General features: G+C 40.0%; 1 protein-coding gene, 1 long non-coding RNA gene and 1 pseudogene across 2 annotated transcripts in view; 1 reads left to right on the top strand and 2 right to left on the bottom strand.

Moving 5' to 3' along the window:
* LOC116422829 overlaps nt 1-18448 on the top strand; it is an 83831-nt gene that overhangs the window by 9978 nt on the left and 55405 nt on the right. The window lies entirely within an intron of this gene.
* On the bottom strand, nt 14038-15961 carry LOC100924998 (glioma pathogenesis-related protein 1-like). Its single transcript, XM_031962642.1, has one exon. The coding sequence runs from the start codon at nt 15097-15099 to the stop codon at nt 14299-14301; it is 801 nt and encodes a 266-aa protein (XP_031818502.1). The 5' UTR covers nt 15100-15961; the 3' UTR covers nt 14038-14298.
* LOC100925255 lies at nt 17330-18442 on the bottom strand (annotated as a pseudogene).

The following is an 18448-nucleotide window of genomic DNA, read 5'->3' as shown; positions in this document are numbered from 1 at the left end:
GGGAAGGATGCAGAGATCTAGCTATATGAGGGTTCATTAAAGGAATTGTTAATGATTAATTCAAGGAATTAGAATTGGGAAATTCTGATTAAATTTTTTTTTTTTTTGAGGATTTGAAGGGCTGTCATAGGGGAAGGAGATCAGACTTGTTCTGATTGGCTCCAGAGGGAAGAATTAGGTAATAGTTGCAGAGATAGATTTCTACTCAGGGTAATGGAAAGTTTTCTATTAATTCAAGCTGGAGACGGCTAGGTGGCACTTCAGTGGATAGAGCACTGGATCTGGAATCAGAAAGACCTGAGTTCAAATCTAGCCTCAGACACTTACCAGCTGTGCGATGCTGCCCAAAGTCACTTTACTGTTTGCCTTACTTTGTCATCTGCAGAATAGGTTGAGAAGGAAATTCCAAACCACTCCAGTATCTCTGCCAAGAGCACTCCAAATGGGGTCATAGGGAGTCATACATGCCTGAACAACAACAATCCAAGCTACCCAAGTGGGCAGTTGGTTGGATGAGATCGCTTCCCCCTCACTGCAAGTCTTGAAGGAGAGGTTGCCCGGCTTGTCAGGGGAGTTGCAGACGGGAGCCTCCAAGGTCTCTGCTCTGAGATTAATTCTTGATTACAAAACCATGATCTGAGTAGGGGATTGCCTGAGCACTCACCTCCGAGGGTCCCCACTTCCTCTGCCTCCGAGAGTCCTCACCTCCAATGTTACTTGTCTCCTGACCAAATCCTGGCCATTGATGTCTCTAGGAGAGATAGGAATAGGCTCTGGACTTTGGATTCAATTGGTGTTCCCAGAAGAGGAGAGTCCCTCCACCAGTGCTGGTTAGCACCTTCTAGAGTGTTAACTACCAAGGGCCTTAAGGATTTCAGGTGAATTGTCCAGGACTACAGAAAGCAGTGTGTGAACCGAAGCCTTCTCAGCTCCAGGCCAGTCTTCTCTCCACTCTTCACCGCTGTCTCAGGCTCCTCCTCCTCCCCTCAATCATGTTCTTTACTCCCTCTTTTTTCTTTTTCCTACTTTCCTTCCTACCTTTTAAAGGCAGAGAGGTTGAGTGGCAAATAGGGTGCTGCTCACCTCTAACTTCAGACACTGACTACAGAGGTAACCCTGTGTGATCCTGGCTAAGCCACTTGCCTTCTGCCTGCCTCAGTTTCTTCAACTGCAAATTGGACATAATAACAGCAATGTTATTTGCAAGGATCAAATGAGATAATGTTTATAAAGTGCTTATATAGTACAGAGCTCAGCACATAGCATAGCATGCACTCTGTCTCTGTGTCTCTCTCTGTCTCTGTCTCTGTCTCTCTCTCTCTCGTGGCTTGGTTGAGCTCACAGGTCTGGTGGTCAGGAGCCCAGAGCAAGTGCTCATTCAACCTCTGCCCCTCCTCCTCCTCCATGACTAAGCTGCTGAGCAAACCACTTCCCCTTCTGGGCCTGGGAACTTTCTGAGATCACCAAAGCCTTAACTTTAGAGTCTGGCATCTCTGAGGTTCCAAGGTCCCTTTCCCCACCTAAAGAGACAGTGGGTTTATGGTGGGAAGAGTATTGGCTCTGGACTCAGAAGACCTGGGTTTAGATCTTACCTCTAAAACTACTGTCTGTGGGACCTTGGACAAACCCCTGAATCTCCCTGAATTTGTAAAATGAAGTGGTTGTTCTATATGGTCTTTGAATTCCCTTGTAACTCTAACATTTATGTTCTAGACCATTTGCAGCCCTCAAATTTTATGTTCTAGGGAGCCTTTGACATTATGTTCTAAGGGCCTTCCCGCTCTGACATCCTTTGTTCTAAGGGCCTCCCAGCTCTGACATCCTGGGTTCTAAGGCCCTCTCAGCTCTGACATCCTGGGTTCTAAGGGTCCTCCCAGCTTTGAGATCCTGGGTTCTAAGGCCTCCCAACTCTGACATCCGGGGTTCTAAGGGCCCTCCCAGCTCTGACATGCTGGGTTCTAAGGGCCCTCCCAGCTCTGACATCCCAGGTTCTAAGGGCCCTCCGGCTCTGACATCCCGGGTTCTAAGGGCCCTCCCAGCTCTGACATCCGGGGTTCTAAGGGCCCTCCGGCTCTGACATCCCGGGTTCTAAGGGCCCTCCAGCTCTGACCTCCTGGGTTCTAAGGGCCCTCCCAGCTCTGACATCCTGGGCTCTAAGGGCCCTCCCAGCTCTGACCTCCTGGGTTCTAAATCCCTTTTCCACTTCTGATACTCTCCTTTTCTGAAATCCCCCTTACTTCTAAGATTCTATAATTTTCTGAATCAGTAAACTCCTACTCTTGAGGACTTTGGGGGGCTCAAGAACTTCCTGGGATAGTGGGATCACTAGCTTATGACCCCTCTCCTTCCTTCCTCCCCCTCCCACCCATATTCCTTTAAGCACAGAGTGTCAGACTGAATTAGAGACAGCTCAGGCAAACTGGGGGCAGCCTTGAGCAGCTGCTGTACCCCTCGAGGGCTACTAGGAGGTGTTTGACACGGCTGATGATGTGTGTGAGGCTGGCCCTGGCTGGCAGGCAGAGAACATTATGATGTGTGGGATGCGGGCCCTTGGCTGGGCTTCCAGGCCTGCGCTCCAGGGATGGCAGGCTTGGCGCTCAGCATCAGGTTTAAGGCCTCTCATGAAGGCGAGATGGCTCCTGGGGCCACCAGCTGAGGAACTTGGTGGGAAGGAAAATATGAAGAGTTTCCTGGAAAATTCTGGTTCACTCTGGGTCTAAAAGCTGGGGGCTGCAGAGACGCTCTTGTGCAGGATGCCACCTAGCCCTTTAGGAAGGAAATGCGGCTGCCACCCCATGGCTCCAGCCTTCTCTCTCACCCTCCTACTCAGGCTGGAGGAGGCACAAAGGGTTAAAGGGGCACTGCATAACTGGGCAGTCCCAGGAGTCAGCGTGGGGGAAGTTAGAATGTCCCAGAGAGTCATGGTCTGCACCCTGGTCTGCAAGAAACACCTGATCTTTGATTGATTAATTAATTCCCCCCCCCAAACAACTTAAAAGTTATCTTTATGGAGTTCCATTGTTGAAGTGGGAAGAGATATGGCCTGGGAGTTAGGAGACCCAGGTTAAATGCCCAGTGGGTCACTGGCTGTTCCTGTGCTCTTGGGCAAAAAAACTACTTTGGGGGTCTCAGTTTCTCTAAATGTAAATTAAGGAGATTATACTAGATGCAATCATTCATAGTCTCACAAATTTAGAGTTCCATTTTATCATCAAGATCATGGAATTTTGGAATTTAGATTTGGAAGAGAGGTCTTTCAGGCTGTAATATCATACCATCTGAAGTTCCTTTCTTATTTGTTCTTAGAACATATCTTACTGTTCTCATATCTTATATTCTGAGATTTTTTCCCCCTCCTCAAGGTATGATACCATCTGCTTTCTAAAATCCTTTGTAACTCTTACATTCTATGTTCTAAGGCTCTCCTTCCCAGTTCTGATTTTCTGAGTTCTAAGGACCCCCCCCCCAACCCAGCATTGACAACCTATGTTTTAAGGGCCCTCTGACATTCTGTGTTCTATGATTCCTCCCAGCTCTGATCCTGTGTTCTAAGGGCCCTCCCAGCTCTGACCTCCTGGGTTCTAAAGCCCCTCTCCACCCAGAATTCATTCCAACACGAAGATGGCAGGTTAAGCATGTTTCTTTCTTTCTTATGAAAGCTTACTCCTAGAACAATATGACTCCCCTGGGAGCCTCCAAAATCTGAGTTTTGTCTGTGGCAAATATAAAAAGTGATGGAGAAAATATTAATGCAGACTAAATTTAAAAGTGTGTCATGGATACATTTTTGGGAGAGTGAGAGAAAACAGTTGTTAAACATTTACCAGCACTTCCCTGGGATGTTGTAGAAGCAGAACCAATAAGATTTGGCAACTAATTGACTACAGTGAGAAGGGGAGGGGGATAATCACGGATGGCTTCCAGGTCATAAACCTGGGGGACTGGAAGAGTGGTGGGTCTCTCCAAAACATCATTACAGCTGCTCTTCCACAGGGTGAAAGAGAAAGAAATTTATGACTGTTAATCGTTCTTGGCGATTTGTGTGGGAATGAATAATACTGCCAAAAGAAATCCAAAAAATATTGTTTGGGATTGTGCAGTTTTACGCAATAAACTGAAGACCTGAGGAACAAAGGTGGTATTCATTCTTCATCTCTCTGACTGACCAAGAATATGGCCTTCAAAAGGGTTAGGCAGATTTGGAGGGCTGGACAGCTGGCTGAGAAGATGGTGTCTGAGAATTGGACTTAGATTTTTGAGTTACCATTGAAAAAATAAGGATGCCAAAGATGGAGTATTTATAACAAAGGTTGGTAAAAAAAATGTAGTTATCCAAAGTTGTATCAAGTTAATCAAAGATTTTGAAACAAAATAGGAGGGGGCAAAGAAGAAAGCTGTCTATTTGTAGTCACCAAGTCAGATACTAACTATAGAGAGAACTGCAATGTAGCAAGAAATGAAACATAGAGATTTTTAGAAATCCAAAAGAAGCAAATTATAAGAAAGAAATTAGCAACAAAACTCAGGTTCTATGATATTTTTATCCTAGAGTTATATGGTTCAGTGGATAGAGTGCTGGAACTAAACCCAAGGTCAAATCTTGGTTCATACATTTTTGGCTGTGCGACTGAACAAGTCAGTTATTCTCTATCAACCTCAGTTTTCTCATCCATAAAATGAGAACATTGTATCCAATGAACTTTAAGGCCCTTTTCCAGTTGCTTATCTATTATGGTTTTTAAACTGTTGAGCAGAAGAACTAGGGATTCTGACAATAAAGTAATATCATCAGCATTTCTAAGCCTTGGTGAAATGGGATCTATGATGAAAATATGGCTCTGGAAAGTGGATAGATCATTGGAAAGGAACGAGATTTGTAAAGGATGGGGTAACAAGGATAGAGTAGAAAGAAGATATAATTGTGTGAGGAAATAAAAACACCAGTGGGGAAAGTATGGCAGAGATAAATATGTGATGAACAATAAAGGTAAAGACAGGGAGATGTTCATCAGAGGATACTAAGGATCTTGTGGGATAGATAATTCCACGTATGTATGTGTATGTATATGTAAAAACATACATCAAAAGACTTGAGGCATGAAAGACAGCATCATATGATGGAAAGAGTGCAGGAATTGAGTTAAGAGGACCTGGATTTGCATCTTATGTCATATATTTGTTAGCTATATGACTGTGGGCACTTAACCTTTCTTTGACCTCAGTTTCCCCATTTGTAAAATTGAGGGGTTGGACTTGAAACCTTTTCTGTGTTGATTTTTTTTTTTTTTTTTTTTTTTTTTTTGCTGAGGCAATTGAGGTTAAGTGACTTGCTTAGGGTTACAGAGCCAGGAAGTGTTAAGTGTCTGAAGCCAGATTTGAACTCAGGTCCTCCTGACTTCTGGGCTGGTGCTCTAGCCACTGGGCCACCCAGCTGCCCCAGACTAGATACCTTAAAGGGCTTTTTCTGCTCAAATCTATGGTCCTATTTCTTGGTATAGAAGTATTTTGTATTATTGATGGGCGATTTCAGTCAAAAAGACATTTCCTGGGGCTTTCTGCTCAAAGCAGAGCAGGTGCTAATTATTTATTTATTTATTTCTTGAGTAATTTAATTGTTTAGAAGTCTCTCCACTCTAATAGGTGGTCACTCTACTCAGCTATCAAACTGATCTGCTCAGCAACCCCAGCCTTTCAGTCCTTCCCACTATTCTCACACCATAAATACCCCATCTCCCAGCTTCTCTGAAATTACTTTTTCTGTTCACAGTCTGTGTCATTATACTGCTCTTTCTACCTTGCTACTCTAAACATTGATTTTTTTTGTACCCATCATGACCCCCATTTCCTAGGCTTCTCAGTTCTTTCCCAGGCTATCATCCCTGCATTCCTTCCTTCTCCATCTTGATTCTTTAATGACCTTGCTTGACTCTACACTACATTCTTAAATTACTCTATCTTAGAAGATAAAAGTAAAGAAGAAATTGAATTGAATTCTAAATTGAAATATTACCAAAGATTTAAAGAACAATTAATCTAATACTATGTAAACTGTTTGAATAAAATAGGGAAAAAAAACTATCCTATTTTTTTCTATGATACAAATATGATCTTGATACCTAAACCAGGGAAAATCAAAACAGAAATAAAACTATAGACCAATATTCCTACTGAATATTAATGCAAAATTTAAAATAAAACATTAGCAAAGAGAATACAATAACATATAAAATCATTCACTAAACTAGGAATGCATGACAAATTCAAAATTAGGGAAACTATAAATATCATTGATCACATAATAAAAGCAACAAAAATCACATGATTATGTCAATAGATGCAGAAGAAAGTTTTGACGTAATACATTTTTATTAAAAAACTCAGGAATAAGTGGAGCTTTCCTTAAAATGATAAGTAGTATCTTTCTTAAACTGAAGGCCAGCTTTATCTGTAATGGGGATAAGTTAGAAGCAATCAGGGGTAAAACAAGGAAGCTCATTATCATTATTAGTATTCAATTTTCTAGTGGAAATGATAGCTGTAAAAATAAGACAAGAGAAAGAAATTGAAGGAATAAGTATAGTTCAAAGAGAAAACAAAATTATTACTTTTTGCAGATGACATGCAAACAGTTTACTAAGAAAACTCTAGAGAGTCAGTGAAAATAAATAAGACAATGGACAACTTCTGCAAACTTATAGTATATAAAATAAGTCCACATAATCAAGACAATCCTTTATATCTCCTTAATTATCTGTCTATATCACTCACAATAGTTGGAAAACTGGGACACAGATACATTGGTGGAATTGTGAACAGAGCGATTTGGAACTATGCTCAAATAGTTATCAAACTGTGCACACCCTTTGATCCAGCAGTGTTTCTACTGGGCTTATACCCCAAAGAGATCTTAAAGGAGAGAAGGGGACTCACTTGTGCAAAAACGTTTGTGGCAGCCCTTTTTGTAGTGGCCAGATACTGGAAACTGAGTGGATGCTCATCAGCTAGAGAATGACTGAATAAATTATGGAATATGAATGTAATGGAATATTATTGTTCTGTAAGAAATGATCAGCAGGACGATTTCAGAAAGGTCTGGAGAGACTTACATGAACTGATGCTGAGTGAAGTGAGCAGAACCAGGAGATCATTGTGCACAGCAACAAGACTATACAATGATCAATTCTTATGGACGTGGCTCTCTCTGTTCAACAATGAGATGATTCAGACCAATTCCAATTGTTCAGTGATGAAGAGAGCCATTCTGTATCCAGAAAGAGGAACTGAGTGTGGTTCACAACACAGCATTTTCACTTCTTTTGTTGTTGTTTGCTTGAATTTTATTTTCTTCCTTATTTTTTTAGGTTTGATTTGATTTTTCTTGTGCAGCAAGATAACTGTATAAATATGTATGCATACATTGGATTTAACATATATTTCTACCATGTTTAACATATATTGGACTACTTGCCATTTAGGGAAGGGGTGGGGGAAGAAGGGGAAAATTGGAACACAAGATTCTGCAAGGGTTAACGTTGAAGAATTACCCATGCATATGTTTTGAAAATAAAAAGCTTTAATAAAAAAATAAACTGCTTCCCTACTACCTACAAAAATGATCTCATTTTCTCTGTCCTCTAAATCCCTCACTTGATGCATCTGTTACCCATTATTATCCTTCCATATCTCGCCTCTCTTTTTTGGCTTTATTCCTTGGGAAGGCCATCTATTTCTTTTCATCTTACTTTCTTCTTAGCTTTCTACAGTCTGGTCTCTTAGTTCATTGGTCTACCAAAGTTGCTCTCTAGAAAGTTGCCAATGATTTTTTAATTGCCAAATCTAATGGCTTTTCTCAGTTTTCATCCTTCTTAACTTCTCCCTAGCCTTTTATACCATTGATCACCCTCTTCTCCTTAATACTCTCTTCTCTCTAGGTTTTTTTTTTTTTTTGGTTACTTCTTTATTCTGATTCTCTTCTGATCTACCAGACTGCTCCTTCTTAATCTCTCTGCTAGATATTCATCTAGCTGATCTCAGTTAATCATGGGAATCCCACCGAGCTCTGACCTAGGCCCTTTTGGCGAACTCATCAGCTGCCATGTATTTAATGCTGTTTGTCCAGTTCTAACTTCTCAACTGACCTCCAGTCTTGAATCCCCAACATCGTCTTAGAAGTCTCTAATAGGATGTTGTTTAAATATCTTAAGCTTAGCATGTCCAAAATTGAATCCCCAAAATCTCTTCCTAACTTCCCTGTTGCTGTCAAGTGTACTGTCCTCTTTTCAATCACCTAAACTTATAATCTAGGTGTCATCTTTAACTCCTTATTCTCTTTCTCTCACTCAACACTTAGTAGCATGCCTGATACAGAGTAGGCCTTTAATAAATGTTTGTTGACTAACTAAAAGTAATCCACAGAGACTGATTGAGGTGCAAAACTTTAAATTTTAAAACCTATGTGTACAAGATGGAAACAAGGGCCAGCAATGGAGGAAAAGTACAAGACCTATGAACAAATTGGGTGAGGGAACCAAAAGCTTAGAATGAGTTGACACTAGCTAGAAAGGGTAAGCACTACAAAAAGCATCATGATTTCAGTCATATTAAGAAAAGGAAGAGAATCAGAGAAGATAAAAGACTTCTGCTTGGGATGGGACAGTGAACAAAGGACAGAGAGAAGAAGAATTGTTCATCTTTTTGTTGCTTCAGATTTTCTGCTAGGATAATACACTTTCTGATTTCATACAGAATTATTTATGTTGAAATAATAATTAACTATACATTATATAGTCATTATGTGTACTTGGGCCTATTCTCTTTACTGTATGTTATTTCATATAAATCTTTCCTTCCTTCACTGAATTCCATACAGGCTCTATTTCTTACAATGTAGTAGGATCATGAGACTATAGTTTTGGAGATGGAATGGACCTAAGAGATAAATATTTTATTACTTTCATATATCATGATTCATTTATCTTTTCTCCAATCAATGGGCACTTGTTTTTCTGATTGTGGCTAACACAAGAGGTGTTCTTAGGTGAATATTTTCTTATATTCATGACTTTTTTAAAAAATAATTTGCATATGTCAGATTCAGAGAACTTACTAGTTTTATGGCTAGTCACCTAAATTCTTGCCCTCAGTTTCCTCACCTGAAAATGGGGATAATAGGGGTTGCTATGCAAATTAAACAAGATGATATTTGTAAAGTATTTTGGAAACCTTAAAGTATTGTTATAAATTTTTCCTATTAAGAAAGAGCAGTCTCTGGGATTCCTGGCAGTCAAGTCAAGACACAGATAAGCATCTGATCGACAGAGGTGACATACCTAGGGATGGGAGAATGAAGATGCCACAAGAAAAGAGAGGATTATGGATACCCATGGTGTCAGGGGTATGAGTTATCTTGATCAGGGGATTTCTGTACTTGTTTGTCTCACTATTAGTGTGCTTGATGTGCCCTCTCTTCCTAATGGTGCTATATGCAGTTGTGGGAGTCTGTATCTCAAGCATATGGGAGGCCAGTGTTTTATCACTACTGTTCTTAGGATGCAATTTTAGTAAATGCTTTTTCTTTAAATTAAAATGTCCGCTTGTGGACGATTGAAGTCCAACAAATTGGAGGAAAACTTGTGAGCTATATTTTTAGGTGTATGGCCCTACAGGGTACCTTGAACATAGAAGTAGTAGCTACTCTGAGGACCCAATTTACAAGTGTGAGTTGGGCAGTAGTTCTCAGGAGACATTACATGAGCTTTGTGACATTGTGACAACCTCACTTCCTATCTCCTCATCTGTAAAAATGAATTGATAGGACTAAATGTTTTCTCTGGTCCCCTGAAGCTTTCAATTCTGTGACCTTGTAAGAGAACTCCATTCTTTGGTCCTTGTCTTTGTTGGGTGGGAATTTCTTGACTACTGAAGTTTGCTGCTTTGAAATCTTGGAACAATGGAAGATAAATTCAGCTCAGTCAGCAGTTTTTTGTTATTGTTGTTGTTTTTGGAAAACTTGCCTTTTCCTTCAACAATCCTCAGGGGAACTTATCTGTAGGACTGCTATTTTTAACATTTCAGCTGGAGTCCTGATCTTCATTTTCTTTGTGCTAAATTCAAGAATATGTCAGAATGGAGATAGTCTAGAAATCAGTGACATTTGGAGTAAGAGATGAGAAAGCAGACCCAAAGTTGAATGATATCTCCAGGTAATCATCTCATTTATTCTCCTATCCCTATTCATCACATTTTCTTCCATCTTTCTTTTCCCCCACCCTACCCCCAAACCATGTTAATTAAGAGATAATTTTCCTTCCTTCCCTCCTTCCCTTCCTTCCTCCCTTCCCTCCTTCCCTCTTTCCTCCCTTCCCTCCTTCCCTCTTTCCTCCCTTCCCTCCTTCCCTCTTTCCTCCCTTCCCTCCTTCCTCCCTTCCTTCCTTCCTCCTTTCCTCCCTTCCTTCCTTCCTCCTTTTCTTCCTTCCCTCTTTCCTTCCTTTCTCCTTTTCCTCCTTCCCTCTTTCCTTTCTTCCTTCTTTCCTTCCCTCCCTCTTTCTAGTAAATTCATTTTACTGTTTACAACATATATTTTATTAATAGCTTTTGTACATCACTGTTACAATCCATTTCCCCATCATCGATTGAAATTATCCTCATGACAAAAAAAAAGACAAGTAAAAGAATCTGATTCAGAAGCCTTATCTGACAATGTATTTAATATCCTGCCCTACTCGTCTCCCATATTTCTATTGCTATTGTTTCCTTGTTGATTAAAATGTATGTAAAACAGTATGTGTGTATGTGTGTGTGTGTTAGCAAGATGATGAAGTAGACCTAAGAACCCTTCCAGCTCTAAATTTTACTATCCTCTGAAACTGCCTCTCAGGTACTTTCTTTGGTGATTGAAATAAGCCTAGATCTGTTTACTTTCTCTAAGAGGTGTTAGGTGGTACAATGGATAGAGAGCCAGACCTGGGGGGAAGATTTAAATTCCAGGATGCAGATCTGCTCTAAGACATTTACTAGTTGTGTGATCCTGGTCGAGTCACGTCATTCAGTTTCCTTATCTGTAAAATAAGCTGGAGAAGGAAATGGGGCACCACTCCAGTATCTTTGCCAAGAAAAGTTCAAATGGTGGTCATGAAGAATCAGATATGATGCTAAAAGATGCCTTCTATGAACATGTGAGAAGCACCATTCTCCTGTGCAGAGTCAGAAGTAGAATGAAATGTTCTCTTAGGCAGATGTATATGTCTCCTCTTATCCAGCTAAAGATTCCATCCTTTACTATGATTGCGAGATACTTTATCTCATGCAAATATAGAAAGATGCCTTCTCATATTAATACACAAAGATGTAGAGAGAGGCTATCTCTTATCTAAGTGGGGAATGGTCTTTTCTTTTATTCAAGGACTGTCCTGAGGTTGGTAGGGCACAAGAGATGCTTTTTATAAGTATGTTTCACAGATTTAGAAATATTTTCTCTTAGGCAGCTCTGTGAAGATGCTCTTTATACGGATGTAGGGATGCAGAGAGATGCCTTCCCTTAATCTGAGAGAAAGGTGCTTCATGGGCTTGTGTTTTTTACAAAAAGAGAACAGATTATCTAAGAAACCTTACAACCCTGACTTAGTCCTATGGAGTGCTTAGGTAAGTACATTCCACTTTTGACCTTCTGTCTCCTCAATGGATCGAGCCTTTTAACCCTACCCTTTTTGCCAAGGACTTAATCCAGGACCAGCACCTTGAACTCCATTGTTGTCCAGTAACCAAACAATTAAAACACATTATTTAAGCACCCACTATGTGCTAGGAATTATGCTAACTGCTGGGGAAACAAAACGAGGCAGACAGTTTTTGCCTTCAAAAAGCTCACAATACTGTGTGTGGGGGAGAAACATGCAAACTACTATGTACAAGCACGCTATATACAGAATCAAAAGGAAATAACAGAAGGAAAAGTGGCAAAGGGCTAGATTAGGAAGGGCTTTTGTTGATCTTGGAGGTGATGGGGATGCCATTGGAGTTTGCCATTACCCTGCATCTTGAGATAAGGCTTGTGAATTTAGTTGGATCCCTGGGATCTAATCATCATATGTTTACTGACTTTGAATGACTGATCATGTCTTGTTTGCTCAATTCCTTCTTTTCTGTGGAGAAAAGACTAATGCAGTGCCCCCTTCCCAAAATTATCTTATTTCTACATAGCAATTTAACTGTTGTATCTTCTTGGCAGAAAGTAAACTCCTTGAGGACCGGGATTATTTTTTCCCAACATATCCCCAAATGTTCTGATGGATCTGGGGTCTCATCATTGTGGATTGCCTCCAGGAATGCAGATCACAACCTCTACAGGACTGCCCATCCTGCACCATTACCTCCTGTCTCCGAAAACACAGTTTTAACTTTAGTGTGACTTTTGTCTTATCACTTTGGTATCACTGGAGGAGTGAGGCTGACAGCTTTGCACTGCTCTGCCTCAATTCAGAAGCGAATCAAGACATCGTCTTTGTGATGTCATCAGTCCTCTGAGAACAAATAACAATAAAACAGCCTTATTAATATTTTCTCCATCACTTTGTTAAATCTAGACACTCCATAAAACAAAGCAGGCCTTGATTTGTAGCATTTTGATGATTTCTGAGTTGTAAATCCTTATACTGAAAATTTAACAAGTGGCTCTTATAAACTGGGATAAGCTATCTCCAGCATAACTCCTGAGTTACCCATGAATTCACTTAGTGATTTAGGACAGTAAATCATGAACTTTTTCTAAGTTCCCCTTTCTATTTTAAAAATGATTGTGGTCCTCCAAAAAGTTTTTGTTTGTGTGAGTTATATCTATCAATATTGACTACATTAGAAGTTAAAAATATGAATTTTAAAAATATCTATTTGATTCATTAAATAAATTTTAACTAGATTAATATATTTAGTTATTACTTATTAATTCATTAAAATGATAATAATCTCAATGCATAGTAACAGATATTAAAAAAATTTTCCTCAAAAAATTAATGCAAAGAATGGCATTGCTTTTTTAATTTTTGCAAATCTCTTTAATATTTGACCTCATGTATGACAATCAGAGTATCATATCTGTTTCTGTATTTGTTTTAATATCTTGAAATATATGGAGAAAATTCTGGTGTAACTCAGCTAGTTAGAAAAAAGAGGAGTATTTTAATAGGCCAATAATGACTTTGAAATCATATTTTTAAAGCCATTATTTTGGAGACCTTTCTTGGGGTTTGCTAAAATCAGTTTTTAAAGGTTCCTGAAAACCTCTTGTTAAATTTTCAATGTGAGCATTTAGACACCCCCCCCAAAAAAATTTGCAAACACTCTAAGTCAGAGCTTGATTTATTCTTTCACTAATTTCTAGACTTTAAAAAAGTGATGGAGAAAATAATACTGCAGATGAAATTTATAAGCATACCTGGTTTCTTGGGGAGCTGGTTGTTGAACGTTTACCAGTCAAAATGAAGACCTTCTCCTTATTTTCTTGACCTTCCATGAATACCAATAAACCACATCAACTAACCATTTATTATCTCTCACTCTTGTGCATCTTCCCCCACTCCCCCCCCCAAGTATACATTTTTCTGACTACATCCTTTAGACAAAATCTCCAGGGTGGTTCCACATTTGTAATGGGCTGTAATCCTTGCTTGTACCTACTACAAAACTCTCTCCTGTCCCCCAGCTGATTCCCGAGGCTTACCTCTTCAGAGATTGCCATCTTGCATGACACAGCCAAGGCTGAATGTCCACTTTTCAGGTATGTTGTCATAGAGATTCCTTTCATGCAGGGATTGCACTATATGGCCATGAAAAAGTCCTGTGAGTTCTAAAATTCTGTGATTCTGAGAACACAACTGGAATAAAATTACTATTGAAGAAAAGCATTTTGACCTTAAAGGGAAGACTAAGACTTGGACATTCTGTGTCTGAAGGACCTTCTCAACTCTGACATCCCTGTTCTAAGGGCCCTCTTATCTCTGACATCCTGGGTTCTAAGGGCCCTCCCAGCTCTGACCTCCTGGGTTCTAAGGGTCCTCCCAGCTCTGACATTTCATGTTCTAAGGTTCCTCTTTAGATGTCTGAACCAAGTCACTGTACCATCAACACTTCATCAATATACTTGTTTTCCAGAAGTCCCTACAGCAGTTGTCATTATTCTTATTTGTCAGCTTTGGCAATCTGATGATTGGATTTCCTTTTCTGAATTATAAATCTTTTGTTTAGACATTTTAAAAGATAACATTATCCCATAATTCCTTTTGATTAAATTTATTCAGAAATGATTTACCTCGGGTGATAACACTTTGCCACAATGATCAGAATGATAGTCAATATAACTAAAAGTGGCACCAAGATGAAAAGAAAGGAAAGTTTTTGTTTGTCTTTGGCTTGCTGTTCATCATTTGGCTTGGAACTTGCAGCCTCTCCATCCCGCTTTGGATTTGTACACAGCTGATCCACACAGATATCTTCTTTACAGGCACTGCAGGGTTCTCCTTCCTTGTAGGGCTGCATATTATAATAATTTCCTGCTGGTCCATAGTCACACACAAAAACTGCTCCATTGGTAATGAAAGACTGCTCAATTTTGGGGCAAAATTGAACTGCACAGCCAATCTTGTAAGTATCTGCCCAGACTACCTGAGTATAATGACCACACACCCCAGTACATTTCTTATTCTGGAAGTCATAGTTTTTTACCTCATCATTCCATGATTTGATGGCCTCATTTTCAGAAAATGCTCCAATTGAGCCAATCCAGAGATTTTCTCCCACTGCAGAAAAGGAAGGGTGCAACTTTTGGGGGATATTCAGATCAGGGTTATGTTCAAACTTACACTTCTGTGCCCATTCTTTAGCAACTTTGGCCAAATCTGCATCCCAGCTCACACGCCTCATGTTACTGGCTTTGGGGGTCACTTGTGACCGAAACTTGTTATGAATGTCAACACACTCTTTGATGAAAGCTTCATTATCAATGGTGGGCAGAGAATCCATTTTATAGGCCCAGTTGCAGATGGACAAAAGTGAAAATATCATTATTTTAAGGCAGGAGTCCATGATCTTCCAAACTCTGGTGTCCATTAAACTTTGCCAGAATGAGGCAGATCATCTTTGTGGATGTTTGAAGGGTGTGTGCTGTGTACAATTATGAGGCAACAGAAAGCCCAATAGCATTAGCAAGAGGAAACTACTATGTTGTATGTGGAAGTTGGTTAGTGGTGACTGAAGTTGCTTTTTCATATGGTGCAACAGGACATAGTTACCTTGTTTTACTTTTAATACTGTGAAATTTTAAAAAAGTTTGAGAATCATTTTCTGGATGAGTAGTCATTTTATTATTAATGTTAGCATTTTAATGAGAGGTCAGTGAAATTCTTGAATGTCAAAGACTGACATTCTGTATTCCTTCCTAGCTCTGACATCCAGTATTCTAAGGGCCTTCCCAGCTCTGACATCCTGGGTTCTAAGGGCCCTCCCAGTTCTAACATCCTGTATTCTTAAGGGCCTTCCTACCTCTGCTATCTTGTGTTCTAGGGGCCCTTCCAGCTCTTACATCCTGAGTTCTAAAGGCCCTCCCAGCTCTGACATCCTCTGTCCTAAAGGCCCTCTCAGCTCTGACATCCTAGGCTCTAAGGGCTCTCCCAGCTCTGACATCCCATGTTCTAAGGACCCTCCCAGCTCTCCCATTCTTTGTTCCAAGGACCTTCCAGCTCTGACATCCTGAGTTCTAAGGTTCCTCTTTAGATGCCTGAACCAAGTCACTGTACCATCAATACTTCATCAATATACTTGTTTTCCAGAAGTTCCTCCAGCATTTGTCATTATTCTTGTCAACTTTGGCAATCTGATGACTGGATTTCCCTTTCTGAATTAGAAATCTTTTGTCGTTTAGACATTTCAAAGATGACATTATCCCCAAATCCCTTTTGATTCAATTTATTGAGAAATGATTTACCTTGCGAAATAACGCTTTATCACTATCACAATGATCAATATAATAGCCAGTGTAACAAAAATTGGCACCAAGATTAAAACAAGAGAAACTTTGCGGTGGCCCTTGGTTGTCTCAGTTCCTGGCTTGGGACTTGCAGCCTCTTCATCCCACTTTGGATTTGTACACAGCTGATCCACACAGGTATCTTCTTTACAGGCACTGCAGGGTTCTCCTTCCTTGTAGGGCTTCATATTATAATAATTTCCTGCTGGTCCATAGTCACACACAAAAACTGCTCCATTGGTAATGACAGACCGTGCGATTTTGGGGCAAAATTGAACTGCACAGCCAATCTTGTAAGTAGCAGCCCAAACCACCTGAGTAATAATTTAAACCACCAGTACATTTTTTTCTGAAATTATAGTTTTTTTATTCATTATGCTGAGATGGCCTATTTTAAAATGCCCAATTGAGCCAATCCAAATTCTCCCCCCTGCAGAAAAGTTAAATTTTAAATTTTGGGGAATTCAGATAGGGTTAATTTTAAACAAGTTTTGTACCCATTCTTTAGAAGTTGAACTTGCATCCATCACACGCCTATTTATGGCTTTGGGGGTCATTTCAAACTTTTATGAATGTCAACACTCTTTGATGAAATTATTATCAATGGTGGGTAGAGAACCATTTTATGGCCCAGTTAGATGGAAAAGGAAAATATCATTATTTTAAGGGCAGGGTCATGATCTTCCAACCTCGTGTCCAAAACTTTGCCAAAAGAGGAGAGATCTTTTGTAGATGTTTTAAGGTGTGTCCTTCTCAAAGAGGCAACAGAAAGCCCAAAATTTAGAAGAGGAAATCTATGTTGTGAAGTTTTGTGGTGAAAAGTTGCTTTTTCATATTAAAGGACATAGTTACCCTTTTTTTTAACACTGTGAAGTTTAAAAAAGTTTGAGAATCATTTTCTGGATGATTAGTCATTTTGTTATTGTTAGCATTTTAATGAGAGGTAAGCGAAATTCTTGAATGTCAAAGATTGACATTCTGTGTTTCAAGGGACTTCCCAGCTCTGACATCCTGGGTTCTAAGGGCCCTCTAAGTTCTGACTTCCTGGGTTCTAAGGGCCCTCCCCCCTCTGACATCCTGGATTCTAAGTCCTCTCCCAGCTCTGACATTTCATGTTCTAAGGTTCCTCTTTAGATGTCTGAACCAAGTCACTGTACCATCAACACTTCATCAATATACTTGTTTTCCAGAAGTTCCTCCAGCACTTGTCATTATTCTTATTTGTCAACTTTGGCAATCTGATGAGTGGATTTCCCTTTCTGAATTACAAATCTTTTGTTGTTTAGACATTTCAAAGATGACATTATCCCCAAATCCTTTTTGATTAAATTTATTCAGAAATGATTTACTTTGCGAAATAACTCTTTATCACTATCACAATGACCAATATAATAACCAGTGTAGCAAAAATTGGCACCAACATTATAACAAGAGAAACTTTCTGGGTGCCTGTGGTTGTCTCTTCAGTATCTGGCTTCTGATTTGCAGCAACTCCTCCTGGCTTGTGACTTGCATCATTTTCTTCTGGCTTGTGACTTGCAGCATCTTCATCTGGTATGTGACCTACAGCATCTTCATCTGTCAAGGGAGCTTCATCTTCCTCTACAGAGGGACTTGGAGGCTCTCTCTCCCGCTTTGGATTTGTACACAGCTGATCCACACAGGTATCTTCTTGACAGTCACTGCAAGGTCCTCCCTCCTTGTAGGGCTGCTCATAATCATTTCCTGCTGCTCCATAGTTACATACAAAAATTATTCCATCAGGAAGCAGAGAGTGGGAAAGTCTAGGACAAAAATGAACTGCACAGCCAATCTTGTAAGTCTGTGCCCAGACCAGCTGAGTATAATGACTACACACCCCAGTACACTGCTGAGTCTGGAAGTCATAGTTTTTTCCCTCATCATTCCACATCTCGATGGCAGCATTTTCAGAAAATGCTCCAATTGAGCCAATCCAGAGATTCTCTCCCACTAAAGGAAAAGCAGGGTGCAACATTCTGTGGTGACTCAGGTCGGGATTATTTTCAAACTCACACTCTCCTGCCCATTTTTTAGCAATAATGGCCAAATCTGCATCCCAGCTCACACGCCTCATGTTACTGGCTTTGGGGGTCACTTGTGACCGAAACTTGTTATGAATGTCAACACACTCTTTGATGAAAGCTTCATTATCAATGGTGGGTAGAGAATCCATTTTATAGGCCCAGTTGCAGATGGACAAAAGTGAAAATATCATTATTTTAAGGCAGGAGTCCATGATCTTCCAACCTCCGGTGTCCATTAAACTTTGCCAGAATGAGGCAGCAGATCTTTGTAGATGTTTGAAGGGTGTGTCCTGTGTACAATTATGAGGCAACAGAAAGCCCAATAGCGTTAGCAAAGGGAAAGTACTCTGTTGTATGAGGAAGCTGTAGTGGTGACTGAAGTTACTTC

Source organism: Sarcophilus harrisii, chromosome 3, assembly GCF_902635505.1.
Source record: "Sarcophilus harrisii chromosome 3, mSarHar1.11, whole genome shotgun sequence".
NCBI lineage: Eukaryota > Metazoa > Chordata > Mammalia > Dasyuromorphia > Dasyuridae > Sarcophilus > Sarcophilus harrisii.
The sequence above is the reverse complement of the archived record's forward strand: the minus strand, read 5'-3'. Positions and strand labels throughout refer to the sequence as shown.